Source organism: Capra hircus, chromosome 27, assembly GCF_001704415.2.
Source record: "Capra hircus breed San Clemente chromosome 27, ASM170441v1, whole genome shotgun sequence".
Classification (NCBI taxonomy): Eukaryota; Metazoa; Chordata; class Mammalia; order Artiodactyla; family Bovidae; genus Capra; species Capra hircus.
In genome coordinates, this window is record NC_030834.1 from 38,215,509 (window position 1) to 38,235,660 (window position 20,152).

At 40.8% G+C, this 20,152-nt stretch overlaps 1 protein-coding gene across 1 annotated transcript; it reads right to left on the reverse strand.

Annotated features, from left to right (window-relative positions):
* On the reverse strand, positions 14,671-19,537 carry LOC108634074 (beta-defensin 109-like). The gene is made up of 2 exons (XM_018041804.1): positions 19,278-19,537; positions 14,671-15,017 (listed from the first exon to the last, which is right to left on the reverse strand). Exons 1-2 carry the CDS (start codon positions 19,366-19,368, stop codon positions 14,812-14,814), a joined length of 297 nt encoding a protein of 98 aa, XP_017897293.1. The 5' UTR covers positions 19,369-19,537; the 3' UTR covers positions 14,671-14,811.

A 20,152-nucleotide genomic window follows, 5' to 3' on the forward strand; every position in this document is an offset into this window, starting at 1 on the left:
CTCAGTCGTGTCCGACTTTTGCGACCCCATGAATCACAGCACGCCAGGCCTCCCTGTCCATCACCATCTCCCAGAGTTCACTCAGACTCACATCCATTGAGTCAGTGATGCCATCCAGCCATCTCATCCTTGGTCGTCCCCCTCTCCTTCTGCCCCCAATCCCTCCCAGCATCAGAGTCTTTTCCAATGAGTCAACTCTTTGCATGAGGTGGCCAAAGTACTGGAGCTTCAGCTTTAGCATCATTCCTTCCAAGGAAATCCCAGGGTTGATCTCCTTCAGAATGGACTGGTTGCTCTGGAGAAGGAAATGGCAACCCACTCCAGTAGTCTTGCCTGGAGAATTCCATGAACAGAGGAGCCTGGCAGGCTATACAGTCCATGGGGTTGCAGAGTCAGGCATGACTGAGCAACTATCACTCACACTCATTCTTAATAGTGCCCTTCCTAAATACCATGGGGAATACAACAGTTTCTAGAGAAGCACTTTGAGCACTCAAAGCTTTGTTTTCTAACTGGTATTCCTCAGCCACTTGCCCACCAATTACTTCTATGGTTCTAGCATATATCTTTTGAGAATTAATAGCAATGTTTGGAAGCACGGTTTCACACTTAACCGTGATTAATACAGTTTATGCCTGCATATGCTCTAGATTTGGAGGATGGTGATACATTTGATAGGAGATAGTATTTAGATTAGCCATTGTTATGTGCATTTTGATACATTTTTAGCTTCTCAATAAAAGGTGATTTCATGCCTCAGTGAATTCATCACAGATTTTAAAAATAATGTATATGTGTAAATACAAGTATTTTACTAGAAAGCAAGTATCTTTAAGGAATTCCAGGTGTATAACATGGCCCCATAACTTTCTTCCTAAGTAAGGAGGCTAGATAAATGGTGCTTGATGTTAATGTACTCCACCTCCTATTGGAAAATTAACATTATTTACCAAGAAGGAACTAGGGGAATAGGAGGCAGAGACTTGCATTGCTGAAGAGTCAAAAAAACCATTGAAAATATTTTCTACAGCAAGAAGGAAACATGTATTTTGAGAGCAAAGAGAAGAACAAGTGAAGGTGCATGATAAAGCTTTTTTTTAAATGATGTTAGTCTTTCTAGTAACAGGCAAGCTGAGGATTTTAGGTACAACGATCCAGTTTCATTTTTTAAAGCCTAGCTGATATAGCCACAGTATAGGATCTCTTCCTATTAGACTGCTACCTCATTAAAAGGTTGCAGCTACCTAGAGTTCTTCTTAAGAACAAACTATGGTTATTTTTAAGTTGCTTTGAGGGAACCAAAGAACCTAAAATAGCCCCTGGCCAGTATTGCTCTGAGGTCTCAAGTGTTATTTCTCTGAGAAACTTTGTACATGGTATAGGAGTTTAAGAGTAGCATTGTCTTCTTGCTTTAATTTCTGTACTGGGAATTTCAGCAAATAAACTATGACATGAGGAATTCAAACACATGGCCTATCTTACTTTCATTTAATTATTTTGAACAATTGAAGTCTTGTTAGACACTGGTTTCTCTGACTGGGTCTTTATAGCCAACTGCTGCTTACTCAGTCACATTTTCAGTAAGGGGCTCTCAGATTACCAACTCAAACTCCTTGGTTCTTGAGATAGCATTCTTTTTCTATTAAGATTTTAGCTCTGTTTTTGAATCCTGACTGGATGTCTCTGCTCTCACATTCTCTTGGCTTTTCTTCTTTGATCCACTTGTCACTTCTATCGCTTGACCTCCTCATGGTTTCCCATTCAAACCAGAGGAAGTTAGGTAGTTGATGACCAACTACTCCTGCCTTGTGGATCACGTTTTATTAAACTCTGCTTTTGCTGAGATACTGGACATACTTAAATAACAACCCAAACATTTAAGTTTGGATAGGAATGGGTTGGTTTATCAAGTAGGACAGTGTACTTGTCCTTTAGGAGGAAATACTCGGGAGTGTAAGGGAGAAGATGAATGGGAATTTCGTTTTACACAGCTTAGGACAACATGACTCAATAAATGAAGCTAAACTTTCTCCTGGATCCCAAAATTCAAACCATATTTATAAATACATAATTCAACTACTGTTCGGTTTAAATGGGCTCGTTGGGCTAGCCTGGGAAATAATACCATTTTTACCATTTTCTACAGAGAAAGTATTTTCCAACTTATGTATCAGACAACTCAATGATCTTTTAAAAAGCAACCAGTTTTTATGTTGGAACTATCTGTGCAGCAGTTTCTTTACAGTTGTACATAAAGTGTTTTTACTGTAAAACTGAGTTAATGTATACAAATAGACCTTTATGCCATAATAAAATAACTAGTACTTACAAAAAAAAAAAAAAAAAAAAAGAATGGACTGGTTGGATCTCCTTGCAGTCCAAGGGACTCTCAAGAGTCTTCTCCAACACCACAGTTCAAAAGCATCAATTCTTTGGTGCTCAGCCTTCTTCACAGTCCAACTCTCACATCCATACATGACCACAGGAAAAACCATAGCCTTGACTAGATGGACCTTAGTTGGCAAAGTAATGTCTCTGCTTTTGAATATGCTATCTAGGTTGGTCATAACTTTTCTTCCAAGGAATAAGCATCTTTTAATTTCATGGCTGCAGTCACCATCTGCAGTGATTTTGGAGCCTAGAAAAATAAAGTCTGACACTGTTTCCACTGTTTCCCCATCTATTTCCCATGAAGTTATGGGACCAGATGCCATGATCTTCATTTTCTGAACGTTGAGCTTTAAGCCAACTTTTTCACTCTCCTCTTTCAGTTTCATCAAGAGGCTTTTTAGTTCCTCTTCACTTTCTGCCATAAGGGTGGTGTCATCTGCATATCTGAGGTTATTGATATTTCTCCCAGCAATCTTGATTCCAGCTTGTGTTTCTTCCAGTCCATTGTTTCTCATGATGTACTCTGCATATAAGTTAAATAAGCAGGGTGACAATATACACTCTTGATGGACTCCTTTCCCTATTTGGAACCAGTCTGTTGTTCCATGTCTAGTTCTAACTGTTGCTTCCTGACCTGCATACAGGTTTCTCAAGAGGCAGGTCAGGTGGTCTGGTATTCCCAACTCTTTCAGAATTTTCCACAGTTTATTGTGATCCACACAGTCAAAGGCTTTGGCATAGTCAATAAAGCAGAAATAGATGTTTTTCTGGAACTCTCTTGCTTTTTCCATGATCCAGCAGATGTTAAAGAAATGCAAAAAAGCAAAATGGCTGTCTGGGGAGGCCTTACAAATAGCTGTGAAAAGAAGAGAGGTGAAAAGCAAAGGAGAAAAGGAAAGATATAAGCATCTGAATGCAGAGTTCCAAAGAATAGCAAGGAGAGATAAGAAAGCCTTCTTCAGCAATCAATGCAAAGAAATAGAGGAAAACAACAGAATGGGAAAGACTAGAGATCTCTTTAAGAAAATTAGAGGGAGAAGGCGATGGCACCCCACTCCAGTACTCTTGCCTGGAAAATCCCATGGATGGAGGAGCCTGGTAGGCTGCAGTCCATGGGGTCGCTAAGAGTCGGACATGACTGAGCGACTTCACTTTTCACTTTCATGCATTGGAGAAGGAAATGGCAACCCATGCCGGTGTTCTTGCCTGGAGAATCCCAGGGACGGGGGAGCCTGGTGGGCTGCTGTCTGTGGGGTCGCACAGAGTCGGATGACTGAAGCGACTTAGCAGCAGCAGCAGCATCAGCATGCCTTGCTGGGGTGGCTGCTTTAGTGAGTAATCTCTCTCAGTGTCCTGGGGGACATGAGGTGTAAACTGAGCTTTTTCATGTACAAAACAGCCAGCCCCAGGGATGTTATCTGGGTTTAAGGACTGAAATCGTGTTCACTACTGCTTGTTAAATCAATGGTTTCTTTTATCAACTCCTAAAGGTGCATCTGGAAAGCACAGTGACAACATGATGGCCAGATACAAAATCCTTGACATTCGTGTAACTTTTTTCTAGTACAGATTTTAAATTACTGCCAATTTCAGGTGTTCTTAAAGAACAAAAGAATGGTAATAAATATTTCAAGCATTTGGAAAATCATAATGAAACTTTTATTACCTTTGTATTTTTGATAAAAATTCAAAATAAACTTCTAAATATCTTTTGATATAGAAAAAAAAAAAGAAAATTAGAGATACCAAGGGAACATTTCATGCAAAGATGGGCTCGATAAAGGACAGAAATGGTATGGACCTAACAGAAGCAGAAGATATTAAGAAGAGGTGGCAAGAATACATGGAAGAACTGTACAAAAAAGATCTTCACAACCCAGATAATCATGATGATGTGATCACTCATCTAGAGCCAGACATCTTGGAATGTGAAGGCAAGTGGGCCTTAGAAAGCACCACTATGAACAAAGCTAGTGGCGGTGATGGAATTCCAGTAGAGCTATTTCAAATCCTGAAAGATGATGCTGTGAAAGTGTTGCACTCAATATGCCAGCAAATTTGGAAAACTCAGCAGTGGCCACAGGACTAGAAAAGGTCAGTTTTCATTCCAATGCCAAAGAAAGGCAATGCAAAAGAATGCTCAAAGTACCGCACAGTTGAACTCATCTCACATGCTAGTAAAGTAATGCTCAAAATTCTCCAAGCCAGGCTTCAGCAACACGTGAACCGTGAACTCCCTGATGTTCAAGCTGGTTTTAGAAAAGGCAGAGGAACCAGAGATCAAATTGCCAACATCCGCTGGATCATGGAAAAAGCAAGAGAGCTCCAGAAAAACATCTCTTTCTGCTTTATTGACTATGCCAAAGCCTTTGACTGTGTGGATCACAATTTGTTGTATATATGTACCAAATACTGCATATTCTCTTGCTAAAAAATAGTCATTGGTTGTATGAAGTTTATATTTAACTGTGAGTCCTGTATTTTATCTGGCAGCCCTCACTAGAAATCAATATTTGCTGAAAAGCTTAGATGAACTGAATTGAATCTCCCTGTCTCTATAGTTCACCTCAGGATATCATAAGCCTCTCAGTTAATATTTGTCTTGTTTTTCTGTGGCTGGCTTCACAAATGACTACAAACTTGGGGGATTAACAACAACACACATTTGTTATCTAAGTGTTGTGTAGTTTAAAAGTCCAACTTGGGTCCTGCTGGGCTAAAATCAAGATATTGCCAGAGCTGTGTTCCTCCTGGACATTCTGGCAGGAAATCCTCCTCCTTTTACCATCTTTTAGAGGCCACCATAGGGCTTCCCAGGTGGCTCAATGGTAAAGAACCTGGCTCCCAATGCAGAAGACACGTATTGAATCCCTGGATCAGGAAGATCCCCTGGAGAAGGAAATGGCAACCCACTCCAGTATTTCTTGCCTGGAGAATCCCATGAACAGAGGAGCCTGGCAGGCTATGGTCTACGGAGTCACAAAGAGTTGAACATGACTGAGTGGCTAAACGCTCACGTGCGCGTGCACGCACACCACATTCCTTGGCTTGATGCTCCTGTCCTCTGTCTCCTAAGCTGACGGTGACACGTTGAGTCCTTCTCACACTGGGTCATTCACCAGGGCTTTTTCCACAATCCCAGTTCCTTTCTCCTGGCCCACCTGCCCCAATCTTTAAAACATATCTGTGTTGGATTAGGCAATAATTTTAAAGCTGCTTTATCCTGAGTGACCTGCCATTATACTCTTTTAACGGGCTAGATTCACTTTCTAATAGGATACAAAGAAAGCAGGTTGTGCTTGTCTGAGGGATCAAACATTCCACCCAAGTATGTTTAATTTTTTTACTACTGTTTTTTTTAATTTTTTGGTCATGCTGCATGGATCTTAGTTTCCTGACCAGGGATCAAACCTGAGCCCCCTGCATTGGAAATCCCTTGAGTGTGTTTAGAAGAAAGCAGTGCATTGCAATACAAAAATGTCAGTGGGGAAGAGCTCTACCTGTCAACACCAAATGATTTGATTATTCTCTCAACATCATTTGCTTGACCATGCACGATGGAATCCTTGCATTGTGTAACTTCATAAGGATGGGTATATAAAATGCAAGCAGCAACTTTATAGCTGTGAACTTTTTATGAAGAAAGAACTAGAACAAAATGGCAGTGGGGACAAAATCCTAATTTTCTGTTGATTCACTACATATCACAAAACTATTTCTTGAGAGACACACACACATACACACACTCTCTGGGGTCAAATATGAGTTTACACATTTGAACAGGAGGTTACTTGGAGAAATTCCATTCTTATAACTCTATTATTATGATTTACCAGTTAAGGCTATTCTGTGTATGTCAGGATGTCCTACATTAGCAACTGGAAAGATTGACTTCTGATTAATAAAATCATTTTTTATCATTTTCTTTTGTGGAGAATAGGGGGGGGGGAAAGTCCCTTTTTATTACCGGAATGTTTAATGTAATTGGTGTCAATATCAGGGAATTAAGTTTTTCAGCTAGATTCTCTTTAGATGGGCGAGTTTAGGTTATTGAGACATTTTTAAAACAATTCATTTCTTTCTTACTCTTTCTTTTTATGCCACAGGTTCAGTGATAAGTTTTTGTGGTGTATAATCTCCCTTAAATTCCAACTTTAAGTGATTGTAATTACTGTAATTATTGAACACAGTTTAGGAGCCACGTTATGCTCTAAGCTCTGTACATATGCTTTATACAAGACTCATCATAATAGGTATTATTTGCATTTTATTGAAGAGGAAACTGAGGCTTTTATAACACTTGATTTTATAACTGCTTGATTCCAAAGTTTTAGTCAAGACTTGAAACCAGCTCTACCTAAAGACTAAACACCTTGTTCTTAATAGCTATGTAATCATACCTCCAAAATATATTATTGTGCTTTATTTATACAGTCATAATTTGCTGGTGTGCTCTTATACATTTTTATTACAATGGCCATGATTGCATTTTTCTCTCTCCTGCTGGGTTGCCAAATAAAGACTTGAGAAATGTTCTTGTTTGACTTTGACATCCTTTCCTCATATACCGAGTTCACACTTGGTGAACACTAGCATGTAAGTCCTCGGAAGTTAGGATCTGTGGTTTGTTCAAGTGTCTTATATCCTGACAGAACCTACCATGGATTTCCAATAAAGATACGTTCATTGATGAGTTAGAGATTAGAGGACTTCCCTCTTGAACTTCGAAAGGGTCCTTCACACCCTTGCTGCAACTCAAGAAGTTCCCCGACATACCCGTCTCCACTCGAGAGGAAGAACGAGGGTCCCGCCCACATCCAGAGGAGGGATCCTTTCCCTGCACTCCTCTTTCTCTATAGAAAGAGGCATAAGTCAAAGCTCTGAGTGGGCAGAGCAGAGACCCATGAGGGATGTCCATGTGCAGTCAATGGAACTCGTGAATATGTTAGGCTTTATGGGAAGAGAAATTATGGTTGCCAATGAAATTAAGGTTACTCATCAGATGACCTTAAAACAGAGAGATTATCCTGGATTATCCTGATGGGTCCAGTGTCAGGACAAGGGTCCTTAAGTGGAAAATGGGATGGAGTCAGAAGAGAGCCAGGGGAGGATGCAGCCATGGAGGAGGCTCAGATAATGCCATTTGGGAAGGCATGTGGGTGGTATCTCGGAGCCTCCAGAGGGAATGTGGCTTTGGCAACATCTTGACTAGCCCAGTGAGATGACATAAGTCTAAGATAATACACTTTGTTATTTTAAGCTATGGTATCGGTGGCAACTTGGTATAGAACCACTACAAAATAGCATAGCTCTGAAGTGACATTACTCAAAAGCCTCAAATTCTAGGCATAGTTATGTTTTATGACTTCTAAATTTGGTAACTGAGCACAAATGCCTGTCATACACTCTAAATGGAGCCCAGGGGGGAGGTATACTTCAATGAATACACATTTACTGTAAACAGAAAGAAAGAGAAAGTGAAGTCACTCAGTGTGTCCAACTCTTTGCAACCCCGTGGACTGTAGCCTACCGGGCTCCTCTGTCCATGGGATTCTCCAGGCAAGGATACTGGAGTGGGATGCCATTTCTTTCTTCAAGGGATCTTCCCAACACAGGGATCAAACCTGGGTCTCCTGCATTGCAGGCAGACGCTTTAACCTCTGAGCCACTAGGGAACCCTAAGTAAATCATTCAAAACAGGTACCTTTTTTGTTGATGAGTATGGTGTTGTATCGGAGAAGGAAATGGCAACCCAGTCCAGTGTTCTTGCCTGGAGAATCCCAGGGACAGGGGAGCCTGGTGGGCTGCCATCTATGGGGTCGCACAGAGTCGGACACGACTGAAGCGACTTAGCAGCAGCAGCAGCAGCAGCATGGTGTTGCATCTTTATTTAGGAAGAAGGGCTGCAGGGAGGTGGGAGGGGGGTTCAGGATGGGGAACACATGTACACCCATGGCGGATTCATGTCAATGTATGCAAAACCAATACAATATTATAAAGTAAAATAAAAAAAACAAAAATAAAAGAAAAAAGTGTTGCATTCTGAGCTTTGCATGCCATGAAAGTTTTTAATTAAATTTGGAACCAGCCTGTTGTTCCATGTCCAGTTCTAACTATTGCTTCTTAACCTGCATACAGGTTTTGCAGGAGGCGGGTCAGGTGGTCTGGTATTCCCATCTCTTGAAGAATTTTCCACAGTTTGTTGTGATCCACACAGTCAAAGGCTTTAGTCTAGTCAATGAAGCAGAAGTAGATGTTTTTCTGGAATTCTCTTGCTTTTTCTATGATCCAACAGATGTTGGCAATTTGACCTCTGCTTCCTCTGCCTTTTCTAAATCTAGCTCAAACATCTGGAAGTTCTTGTTTTACAAACTATTGAAGCCTAACTTGGAGAATTTTGAGCATTACTTTGCTAGCATGCAAGAGGAGTGAAATTGTACAGTAGTTTGAACATTCTTTGGCATTGTCTTTCTTTGGGATTGGAATGAAGACTGCTTTTCTGGTCCTGTGGCCACTGCCGAGTTTTCCAGATTTGTTGGCATATTGAGTGCAGCACTTTCACAGCATCATCTTTTAGGATTTGAAATAGGTCAGCTGGAATTCAGTCACCTCCACTAGCTTTGTTCCTAGTGACACTTCCTAAGGCCCACTTGACTTCGCACTCTAAGATGTCTGGCTCTGGGTGAGTGATGATACCATCATGGTTATCTGGGTCATTGAGATCTTTCTTCTGTATAGTTCTTCTAGGCTGTTTAAAACCCTTACTTGATCCTACTTTGAGGGTAAACTGAAACCCCTGGGTGGTACCAGTGCAGGTGATTGCTACTTCCAGGTATGAAGTCTAGAAGCCTTGTCCTTGTTATTTTATTTTATTAAATTTTGGCAGCACTGGGTCTATGCTGCTGTGCCTGTGCTTTCTATAACACAAGGAGCGGGGCCTACTCTTTCTTGCTGTGCCAGGTTTCTCAATGCAATGGCTTCTCCTTTGTGGAGCATGGGCTCTAGGGTACCCAGGCTCAGTACTTGGGCACACGGGCTTAGTTTCCCTGTGGAATATGGAATCAGCCTGGACTTCAACTGAACCCATGTCCCCTGCATCGGTAGGCAGGTTGTTATCCATTGGAACACCATTGGAAGAAGCTACCTCATTCTAGAAGTGTTCCTACAGATTTAGCATTGCATCCTGCAGCTTTTACTTTGACATAATCACAGATTTCCTCTGTACATTTTCTGAAACAAATTACTACTGCCTCCTAGGGGCCTTCATGCTGTTCCTTATACACAATGTAGTTTCATCTCCATCAGTTATAACCAGATTTCCTAGGGAAAAGGACAGAAAAAAGGTGGCAATCTGAAAGAAAGGAGGTGAATTCTGAGGAAAATGTGACAAAAAGAAGGTATTTCATGACATAAAGGAGGCAATTTAAGAGGGAAACCTGACAGAAGAAAGCGTATCATTACAGAAAGGAGATTTCATAAAGGAACCTGACAGAAAGAAGGCATTTTATGACAAACAGGAGGTGATTTCTGAAGGAAAACTGACAAAAAGAAGACACTTTCTGACAGAAGGGAGGTGATTTTCTGAGGAAAACCAGGTGGGGGAGAGGTATTTTATGACAAAAAGGAGGTGATATCAGAGGAAACGTAACAGGAAAAAAAGGCACTTTGTAACAGAAAGATGTTTGAGGGAAACCTGACAGTAAGAAGACACTTTCTGAAAGAAGGAAGAGATTTTCTGAGGAAAGCCTAACAGAAAGAAAGCGCTTACTGAAAGAAAGAAGTTGATTTCTGATGGAAACCTGACAGAAAGAAGGTACTTTATGACAGAAAAGAGACAATTTCTGAGGGAAATGTGACAGAAAGAAGACCCTTTCTGACAGAAAGGAGGTGATTTTCTGAGGGAAATCTGACAGAAAGGCCTTTTAACAGAAAGTAGCAAAAAGTTATCAGCTACACTCCAATTCAAAATAAAAAAATTTAAAAAAATTTTGTTTCAGCTGCAATTGCCCCTACCTACATGACCTTAGTGAAATATTTTTTATTGTGGTTGATGTAAATTCTCTTATCTGTAAAATTAAAGAATTAAGCATTAAATTGCCTTCTAATTTTAAGTCCTTAACATCATATAATTTTACAGTAGCTATCACTGCAAGTGTGTCTACTTCTGACCTAACTGAGGCCAAGATGAGAATTATGTGAACTCCCTCAAGAGGGGACAACTGTATGTCAGAGATCCTAAGATATTCATAGATCAGGCGAAGATCAAACAAGGGAATATCTTCGATGGTATTTGAAGAATCTTCCCATCACTTCATGGCAAATAGAGGGGGAAGCAATGGAAACAGTGAGAGACTTTATTTTGCGGGGCTCCAAAATCACTGCAGATGGTGACTGCAGCCATGAAATTAAAAGACACTTGCTCCTTGAAAGAAAAGCTATGTCCAACCTAGACAGCATATTAAAAAGGAGAGACATTACTTTGCCAACAAAGGTCTGTCTAAATCAGTGCTGTCGTTTTTCCAGTAGTCATATATGGTTGTGAGAGTTGGACCATAAGGAAGGCTGAACACCGAAGAACTGATTCTTTAGAACTCTCGTGTTGGAGAAGACTCTTGAGAGTCCTTTGGACAGCAAGGAGATCCAACCAGTCAATCCTAAAGGAAATCAGTCCTGAATATTCATTGGAAGGACTGATGCTAAAGCTGAAACTCCAATACTTTGGCCACCTGATGTGAAGAACTGACTCATTGGGAAAGACCCTGATGCTAGGCAAGATTGAAGTCAGGAGGAGAAGGGGATGACAGAGGATGAGATGGTTGGATGGCATCACCAGCTCGGCGAACATGAGTTTGATCAAGCTCCAGGAGTTGGTGATGGACAGGGAGGCCTGGCATGCTGCAGTGCATAGGGTCACAAAGAGTCAGACATGACTGAGCGACCGAACTGAACTGAGCTAAATAGATGATTCAAGGAAGAAGGAGAGTTACCCAAGTGAACACCGGTATCATTTTGAAGGATTGGAGCATCCTGCCATGAACAGTGGAGAAAATAGTCTTACCAGTTTTACAAGGATCTGAACAAACTGTCCTGAAAATGACCATATTCTCTTTCTCCTTTATCTATGCTTTAACATTCCAGCTTCTCAATCATGAGCACCAAGGGTGTATCTCAGACTGGTAAAATGCTTCCTTCCTATTTTACATTATACTTAAAATTTTGCCACTGAAGCACCATCCCAAATTTCCATGCTTTTCCCAAATTCCCTTGCTTCCTGTTGGTTTTTAATAGTTTGATAGAATTTCTTTTTGTTGTTGCTCCTGAGCTTTCTTACACACCTAACTTTCACCCTTCACAAATATTCCTTTGCCAATAGACTCCAGGTCACTTTCATTCACTAACCAAGTCTGACCCAATAGCTGCCATTTCCACTGTCTCTTTTAGAGATGGGGGCTCTTGTGAAAGCTACTTGATTTGTATCCTTGTGTCAGATGTCAAGGCTTCTCCCCATCCCCCTAAATTTGAGCCCCCTTTTGTAATCATGGAGCTCTTAGAACTTGTTTTCTGTTGGTGGAAATCCTTGTCCTCCTTCCCGATTTGGACCCCATCAGTTCTAAGGAGGACGCTCATGTTGGACCTCTGTATCCCTGAGACTGTGCGTTAGGGTCTGAGTCAAGATGGCCGTGGTATAACTCAGTGTCCGAGTAGGTCTCCTAAGAACCCAGGTCTACAGTTATTCGCCACCTACCTTTTGGTATTATAGCCAAAGAGAGAAGGAACACAGAAAGCAATAAATGGAGTCTCATGGTTGAATGCCTGGTAGAGCAGTGAGTAATCAGGAACAGCGGGATACAGCGCCTTTTATTTACTTCTGCAGACCAAGAGTCCTTTTAGTCAATGAAGCTTAACAAGCAAGAAAATAAAAACAGCTTCCGCTGGAATGTTTCCAAACCCTGGGCTCTCTAAATTTGGTGACAAATTAACCTAACCACTGGAGACCAGATGGCTTATCCTGTACTTTTTCTGTGGGCTCTCACATTTTTCAGGGGTCAGTATCTCTGACCAGCATCTTTTGAAGGATCATTGAGTGCAAAGTCCTGATTACCAAAAAGTCCTCTGTTTTGCAAGGGGACTCTTTATCATACGAGGAAGAATATAACTGCATAAGGTCCATTTCTGGAAAAAAGAAACTGTACTTTTATTTCTTTAAAAGAGAGGCCAGTATCACATATGTATTTTATTCTAAGTAGCACCTGAAAGGTAAATACACTGAGTTCACACTGAAAACTAAAATGTTCTCATCCGTTATAACCCTTTGTATAATTGTCCCATATGACAAGGTTGGTGAGAACAGAAGAGTCAAAGAGCACAGGATTTCCTCAATCACCGTGATTGTCTAAAGACTCTATGCCAAAAGCTTAAGGAGACCCGCAGCCTTCCCCCTATTTTCACTTTATTGAGAAGCCTCCACGCTGTTTCACATGGTGACTGGATCATTTTACATTCCACCAACAGTGCACAGATGTGCTGTTTTTTCGCATCCTTGCTGATACTTGTTAGCTCTTGTCTCCTTGATGCTAGCCATTTTAAGGCGTGTGCGGTAATATTTCACTATGGTTTTTGTTTGCATTTCGTGATAATTAGTGATGTTGAGACCCTTTTCATGTACCTGTTGGTCATTTGTATGGTTTTTTGGGGAAAATTTCTGTTCAGTTCCTATGTCCATTTTTTAAAAATTGAGTTGTTTGGTTTCTGTTTTTGAGTTGTGTGAGTTCCCTATGTATTTATATATATATATATATATTAACCCATATCTGAAATATAGTTTGCAAATATTTTCTCTCATTCTGTAGATTGCCTTTCCATTTTTGTAGATTGTTTCTTTTGCAGTGCAGAGCTTTTAGTTTGATGTATCAAGTCTCACTTGTTAATTTTTGCTTGGTGCTTTTGGTGTCATACCCCAAAAAATCTTGTTGCCAAGGCAAATGTGAAGGAGTTTTCCCCTATTTTCTTTTAGGAGTTTTATGATATAGGGTCTTATGTTTAAGTCTTTAATTTATTTCAGGTTAATTTTTTTATGTGTAGTATAAGACAGGGGTATGATTTCAGTGTGTTCCATCTGATTACCCAGTTTTTTCAACACCATTTGTTGGAGAGATTGTCATTTCTCCACTGATATTCTTATCTGCCATGTCAAACGTTAGTTGATTTCACAAATACTGCATTATAGGATGAGAGAAGGGGAGTCTTCGCTTACCAAACCACACTTTCTTAATCATCAAAGCTCTCCACATAACTGAAAACTGACTCCTTCTAAGAACAACTTTGAGGTATGTGGTTGAACTCAAGTCCTAAGGGCATTCAAGAAAGGAAAGTGAGACCTTATGACTCTAGGGAGGAAGATGAAGTTGTAGTCAGAAGTTGTGATACATCTGAAGTCTATTTAAAAGGGATATTGACAGCATACCCTGAGAGAGGCTCCTATGTTTTCTACAGTAAAATGTTTAGGTTCTAGAAAAGCAAATTATTTGTGTAGAGGAGTAAAATAATTGAGAATCTCTATATGATCACAATATTTCCTCATTGCAGTAGGACATAAATATCTTTTTTGGGGAGGGGTTGTTAATTGAGATTTTATGTGTTAGTATACTTATTTCTGTTGGTCTTCAACTTTTCGTTTCCTCCTTTCTGGTTTCATCTCTTTCTAGTTATCTGTCATGAAGTTACAATCCTATGTTATCACCCCAGATTATTTTCTCTTGCCTCGTTCCAGTTTTCTCCCGTTTTCCTATTTATATCTCCTCCGCTTCCAGACAGTTTCTAGATTTCCTCTACATTTGGCTTTTGAATTTCCTTTGAACTCTCTGTGTGCCCGTTTAGTTATGTTGCATATATAAAGATATCTTGATTTTTGCAACCTGTTGGTTTTTTATCTTTCTAAGATAATTTTTTTGGAAAATTTGTTACGTAAATAGTCTTTACTTTTTCTTATTATGCTTTGTTTGGAGTATAATTGCTTTGCCGTGTTGCGTTTCTGTGGTACAATGACGTGAATCAGCTATATGTATACATACATCCCCTCCTTCTTGGACCTCCCACCTCCCCTGCCCACCCGCATCCTGCCCGCCTAGGTTATCGCAGAGCACCCAGCTGAGCTTCCTGTGCTTTATAATAACTTTCCACTGGCTATTTTACACACTGTTGTGTATGTATGTCAATCTCAATCTTTGTTACTTTCAAAGAGGATTTTTTTGGATTGAAACGAGTTCCAAAGAAGCAGTATTCGGGTTGATTTGAAATCAATATATAGTTATTTATTGACAAGAGATGATAGAAGTTGATAATAAAGCCAGCAGTGTTTAATGTGTATATTCTAAAATTTTTAGACACAAGCATGTTTCATTTTTGATGCTTTTCCAAGTTTCATTTTATCTTAGGCTTAACGGGGTCTACATAGTCTGAATAGATAGCAGGCGTTGGAACGGGTATGAGAATCCACCATGAGCGACAGCATTTCCACCTTCTCTTGCAGTAGGCGATTATATCCTCTGTTGTTCTGCAGGTGTCTCTTCGGCAAATGCCTTCCAGATTGAGACAGTGGTTTTGCGCAGAACCCATACCACTTCTTACTGCAGAAGGAGAGGCATTAAAATCATTAGCCCATGAATATAAACCTGTAAATCTAGGTGTGAGATTAGGTGAGATCTAGCATGAGCATTTCTACATGCAGGAAAGAAACTAGACAAAGTATCCATCCAATTGCTTCATCACATTCACTATCTCCTTTTTACCCAAGAGCCAAAATACTGACAAACTCCCCTCCTTTCCTTATATCTTTAAGCTTCAAAAATAACTTTGGTAAATGTTGAAGTGAAACAACAAAGGGATGGACAAAATGTATGTTCTAAATACACAATGTCATTATTTTACTCCTTTATATGGATCTTCAACCAGTATTTGTCGAGTGTCTTCTATTCACTAGGCATTTTTCTTTGTACTAGCAATAGAACAGTGAAAATGGCAGAAATGTTTCTTATTCTCACAGCCACTTATATTCAGTGAGGAAAAGTTTACCATAGAGAAATAGAATGATGAGATAATTTCACGAAGTGTTAAGTGGTTAGAATGCAATAATAAGCCAGATATAGTCTGGAGGATGGAGCTGATAAAATGGACCAAGAAAGGCTTTCTCAGGATATAGCATTTGAACTGAGATGTGAATGATGAAAATGAAACAGACAAGCAGTTATCCACATGAGGGTATGATAGGTGTATAGAGACCAAGGTCCTTTGCTTAGTTTATTTGAAGAACAGAAAGACCTATGTGGATGGAACATATTGGGAAAAAATAAGTTTGATAAGAAATGAAATGACCTTGATTAAACGGGATCAAGATAATTCTGGGGTTGTAGGTCGTAGGAAGCTTGCAGACTCATATAGTTAACATTGCAATTTTCTTCCGTCAGCTTATGCTTCCGTCTCTGTGCTTATGCTTCTTTTAAAATGTTTGGCATTTTCACCTCCTATTTCCTCCAGTCCATTTAGATAAGGGATGGGGGAGGTTTCAGGAAAAACAACTCTGTGGATACTCAGATGTGCCGTGTGCTAAGTCACTTCAGCTGTGTCCGATTCTTTGTGACTCTACGGGAGGGCCAGGCTCCTCTCTCCATGGGATTCTTCAGGCAAGAATACTGGAGTGGGTTGCCATTCCCTTTTCCAGGGGATCTTCCTGACCCAGGGATCAAACCCATGTTTCTTACATCTCCTGCATTGGCCGGCAGATTCTTCACCACTAGCACCACCTGGGAAGCCCACTCAGATGTGGTACTGGTTCATTCTAAACTAGTAGAAAGCCTCTCAATCTCTTCATGTTTCAATCAGCTCCGAAAGTAGAATTTATTTTTTTCTTTCCAAGTTAGATATGATCTACCTAACTCAAGGGACAAAGAAATTTTCATCATGGAGTGTATCAGAGGAAATTTAAATTTCTGGACATGCTAAATGATCCTTTCAATTATATCTTTTTGGGGCTGGTGCACTGGGATAACCCAGAGGGATGGTATGGGGAGGGAGGTGGGAAGGGGGTTCAGGAGTGGGAACTTATGTACACCCATGGCAGATTCATGTTGATGTATGGCAAAACCAATACAGTATTGTAAAGTAAAAAAAAAAAAAGTAAAGGGTATTAGAAAGCTGAAAATTGGTCATTGTGTCCAGACCATTATTTCCTCCTGGTGATTTATACAGTAGAAAAGTTAATTTACTAAGTAGCTTTGTAGCAGCAGAGCTAAATGAATCCACCTAGATGGATTTATCCACCTAGATGGAAAATCCACCTAGAGCCGGAGTTAGGAAACAGACAGTTAGTAGCTTCACTTGGACTCACCTGTGTCTTGAGAATTTTCATAGTGTCAAGATTTTACCAGTCAAGAAATAATGCACGGTCCATTTAATATTGGATGGAGTCTATTAAATAAGATAGTTTTTATTATCATCACGTTAATTGTTTTATGCTTGCCTGTCAAAGCCATGCCTAGCTAAGAATGATGTCAGTATTTTCTGCTTAAAATTTGGTGGTGATGTTCCTGGTTACTGTAACAGAGTTACATAGACAATATTCCCACCTGATCAAGTAACTTAAATATGTATTTGAAGGGGAGAATGGAAAAGAAAATCAACATTAACATCTGATAAACATTATTTTTTAAATAGGAAGGGTGTTGCCTTAACCAAATTAAAGCTTGTCTGCACAGAAAAATTCCAGATAATGTTTCATAGTAAAATGCTAGCCTCAATCCCATGAAAATCATAAAGAAGAGAAGAATGTCCAGTCAATACTATATGAATATAGTTCTGAAATTTTTGAGCCATGCCATAAGTCATAGAAGGAAAGTCAATGATTACTTGAACCCTTCCTTCAATATCTCCCCAACTGCCATGGGAACGATATAAGTAACATTTTGACAGAATCTGTAGGGGTGCCAGAAATCACAGGGTACCATCAATGCATCAGAAACTGAGAAATAAGTGAAAGACACAAACCAAACACAATCAGGTTGCAAGAAAGATTTAAACTCTGGCCGAGATTATGGGTTCAGTGCTTCAAGTGACTGCTATTGTAGAAATAAACGGACCCTGAAGAATATCTTTGAAATATTTCTATTCTTAAAAATGATAGGTTGGTTTCCTAAAATAATTCCTTCTTCAAGGAAAAAAGTCTGTGAATTGAAACTTGAGCAGTGGGCCCTCAGTATTGGTCAACTGGGTAGGTGGAGGGTTTCCTGGAAGGTCAATGCTGTGATCACCAATCCAAACGTGGGGATTGACTCTTGGGTTTTGCACATTGCTGTTTGGTTAGGACTGGAACCCAGGAACTGAGATAAAGAAGAGGAGAGGTTTATAGCGGTAGTTTTGGATGGCTGCAGAAACACATTCTCAGTTGAGACTGTAAGAACATGGCAAGCTGAGTAGAGGCAACAAATTTATTATGAAAGAAGACCAGGAAGGTAAGATACTGTGAGTACAAGTTAATGGAGAAATAACATATTTGGACCTTTACAGACTAACAGTATGTGAATCACCCATATGAGAAAATAAATATATTCTTGCCTTGACAAAGAAAGCAAGCTGAGTAATTTATGTGTGTGTCCTTAGTCACTCAGCTGTGTCTGACTCTGTGACCCCATGGCCTGTAGCCGGCCAGGCACCTCTGTCCATGGGATTCTCCAGACAAGAACACTGTAGTCGGCTGTCATGCCCTCCTCCAGGGGATCTTCCCAACCCAGGGATCAAACCTAGGTCTCCCACATTGCAGGTGGATTCTTTATGATCTGAGCCATCCGGGAATTTATAGATCATATTTTTAAGAGCCCCTCAGTGATCTGGGTTCTCAAAGAAAGCTAATTAGCTAAAACTCCAGAGGTGTAAGGACCTACCACAAGGGAGGGGAAGTGAGGCCACAGAGACAGCAGCGTGGGTGGTTTGTCTTACAGTCTTTCGGGCACCTCTCAAAGGTCTTACATTTATTCTTTGCCCTAAGGATTTAAGGTCACAGAGTCTCACATTTCATGTGACTGTCTGCATTTCCCAGCCCAATCATTTTCTTCCCACGTCGCACATGCATTAGTATTCCAAACTCTGTTATCCTCCTAATTGCCTCCAGATTTATGTTGAGGTACCTACTCTGTGCAATGCTACGTAACATAAGAAGCCCTTCCTAAAATGTGGACCAGCACTTGATCTTCTCAGTAATCCCTCCCTAGGGACTCTAATTCTCTTTCTGAAACCCTCTTTCTGGGTCTTTGCCATTTGCATAGCATGGCCCAGTGGCCAGTTTAAACGAGACAGGTCTGGGTTATGCCTTAGTTCTGATACAGTGATAAGTGCTCCTTTCACTTTGCAAAGATGTCTAGTTCAGATTTTAGAAATGTTCATCCTGCTTCTATAATCACGGCTACACCTCTCCCGTAATGAGAGCTGTGCTCACTATTATGCTGGTTTGTCAGTTCCTTCAGGAGGCAAACCTACTGGACAGAGTTCCCCAGGACACACCCTCTGCACTAAATCCTGTCGCTAGGTCTCTGTCCGTCTGTTTCTGACCTACTGAATAGATATAACGACAGATGCTGATGGAATCCAATCCTTCCCAATCTACCTGCCTACCAGTGGGTCACTGTGCCTCACCCAGACATCCCAAGCTACAAAGTAAGGATAAAGCCGAATGTGACGCCATCCATGTTCGGCTAACGGCGAAGGGATGATCTCTCTACCGTTCTCCCCTGTTGTCATCCTGTTAGGTTTATGAATCTATAAGACTGATTCGAGGGTCTTGTCTGACCTTCCCAACAGCCTTCTGAACTGTGGACCCAGGTAATCAGCCGCCACCTTACCTGGGGATAAGAGGGTCAAGAAGAAGAGCGCAGAGAGCAGCAGGTGGAGCCTGGCGGGGGAGCAGCAGCTGGAGGGAAGGAGCGTCCGCATGGCTTCAGCTGGGGGTCACTGGGCGGGCAGGTCCGTGGCCTTTTATAGTGTCCCCTGGGCCTGCGGTTTTTCCATGGTTAGTAGAGCCTATCCAAAAGAGAGTTAACTCAGTCTTTCACAGGAAATCTCCAGGGAAAAAAGTACACGGTGTGGTGGAAACTCAACGGATGAGAAAGCAGAAGCTGATGCCGTGGGTTTCCCAGATTCAGGATATCCGAGCTGTCAGCTGTGTTCCCTTGTGGGGAGACCCTCCCAGCAGGGGACTGATGACCTTAGCAGTCAGCGGATGAAGACGCAGTCAGTTCCTCTTTATGTTACATGGAAAATAGAAATTGAGTTCTGTTTCACGTTTATAATGTCTAGAATTGAAAGTGCACATTTTGCCTTTAAAATTGCTGTTTTAGTTGCTCTACAGTCTTTTAAAATTTTTATTTATTTGTTTTTGGCTGTGCCGAGTCTTTGTTTCTGTGCGGGCTTTTCTCTAGTTGTGGCAAGCAGGGGCTACTCTCTAGTTGCGATGCGCAGGCTTCTCATTGCAGTAGCTTCTCTAATTTTGGAGGTGCACAGGCTCTAGTGTGCTCAGGCTTCAGCAACTGCAGCAAATGGACTCAGCAGTTTTGGCTCCCAGGCTCTAGAGCACAGGCTCAATAATTGTGGTGCACCGGCTTAGTTGCTGTGCAGCATATGGGATCTTCCTACATCAGGGATTGAACCCATGTCTCCTGCATTGGAAGGCAGATTCTTTACCAGTGAGCCAGCAGGGAAGCCCACTCTACCGTCTTAA

Excerpts from the sequence above, each read along its gene's own strand:
- LOC108634074 (XM_018041804.1), bottom strand. The coding sequence starts at position 19,368 with ATGCGGACGCTCCTTCCCTCCAGCTGCTGCTCCCCCGCCAGGCTCCAC. Across the intron at positions 15,018-19,277 it reads CTTGACCCTCTTATCCCCAG|TAAGAAGTGGTATGGGTTCT; the intron begins GTAAGGTGGCGG and ends CTCCTTCTGCAG.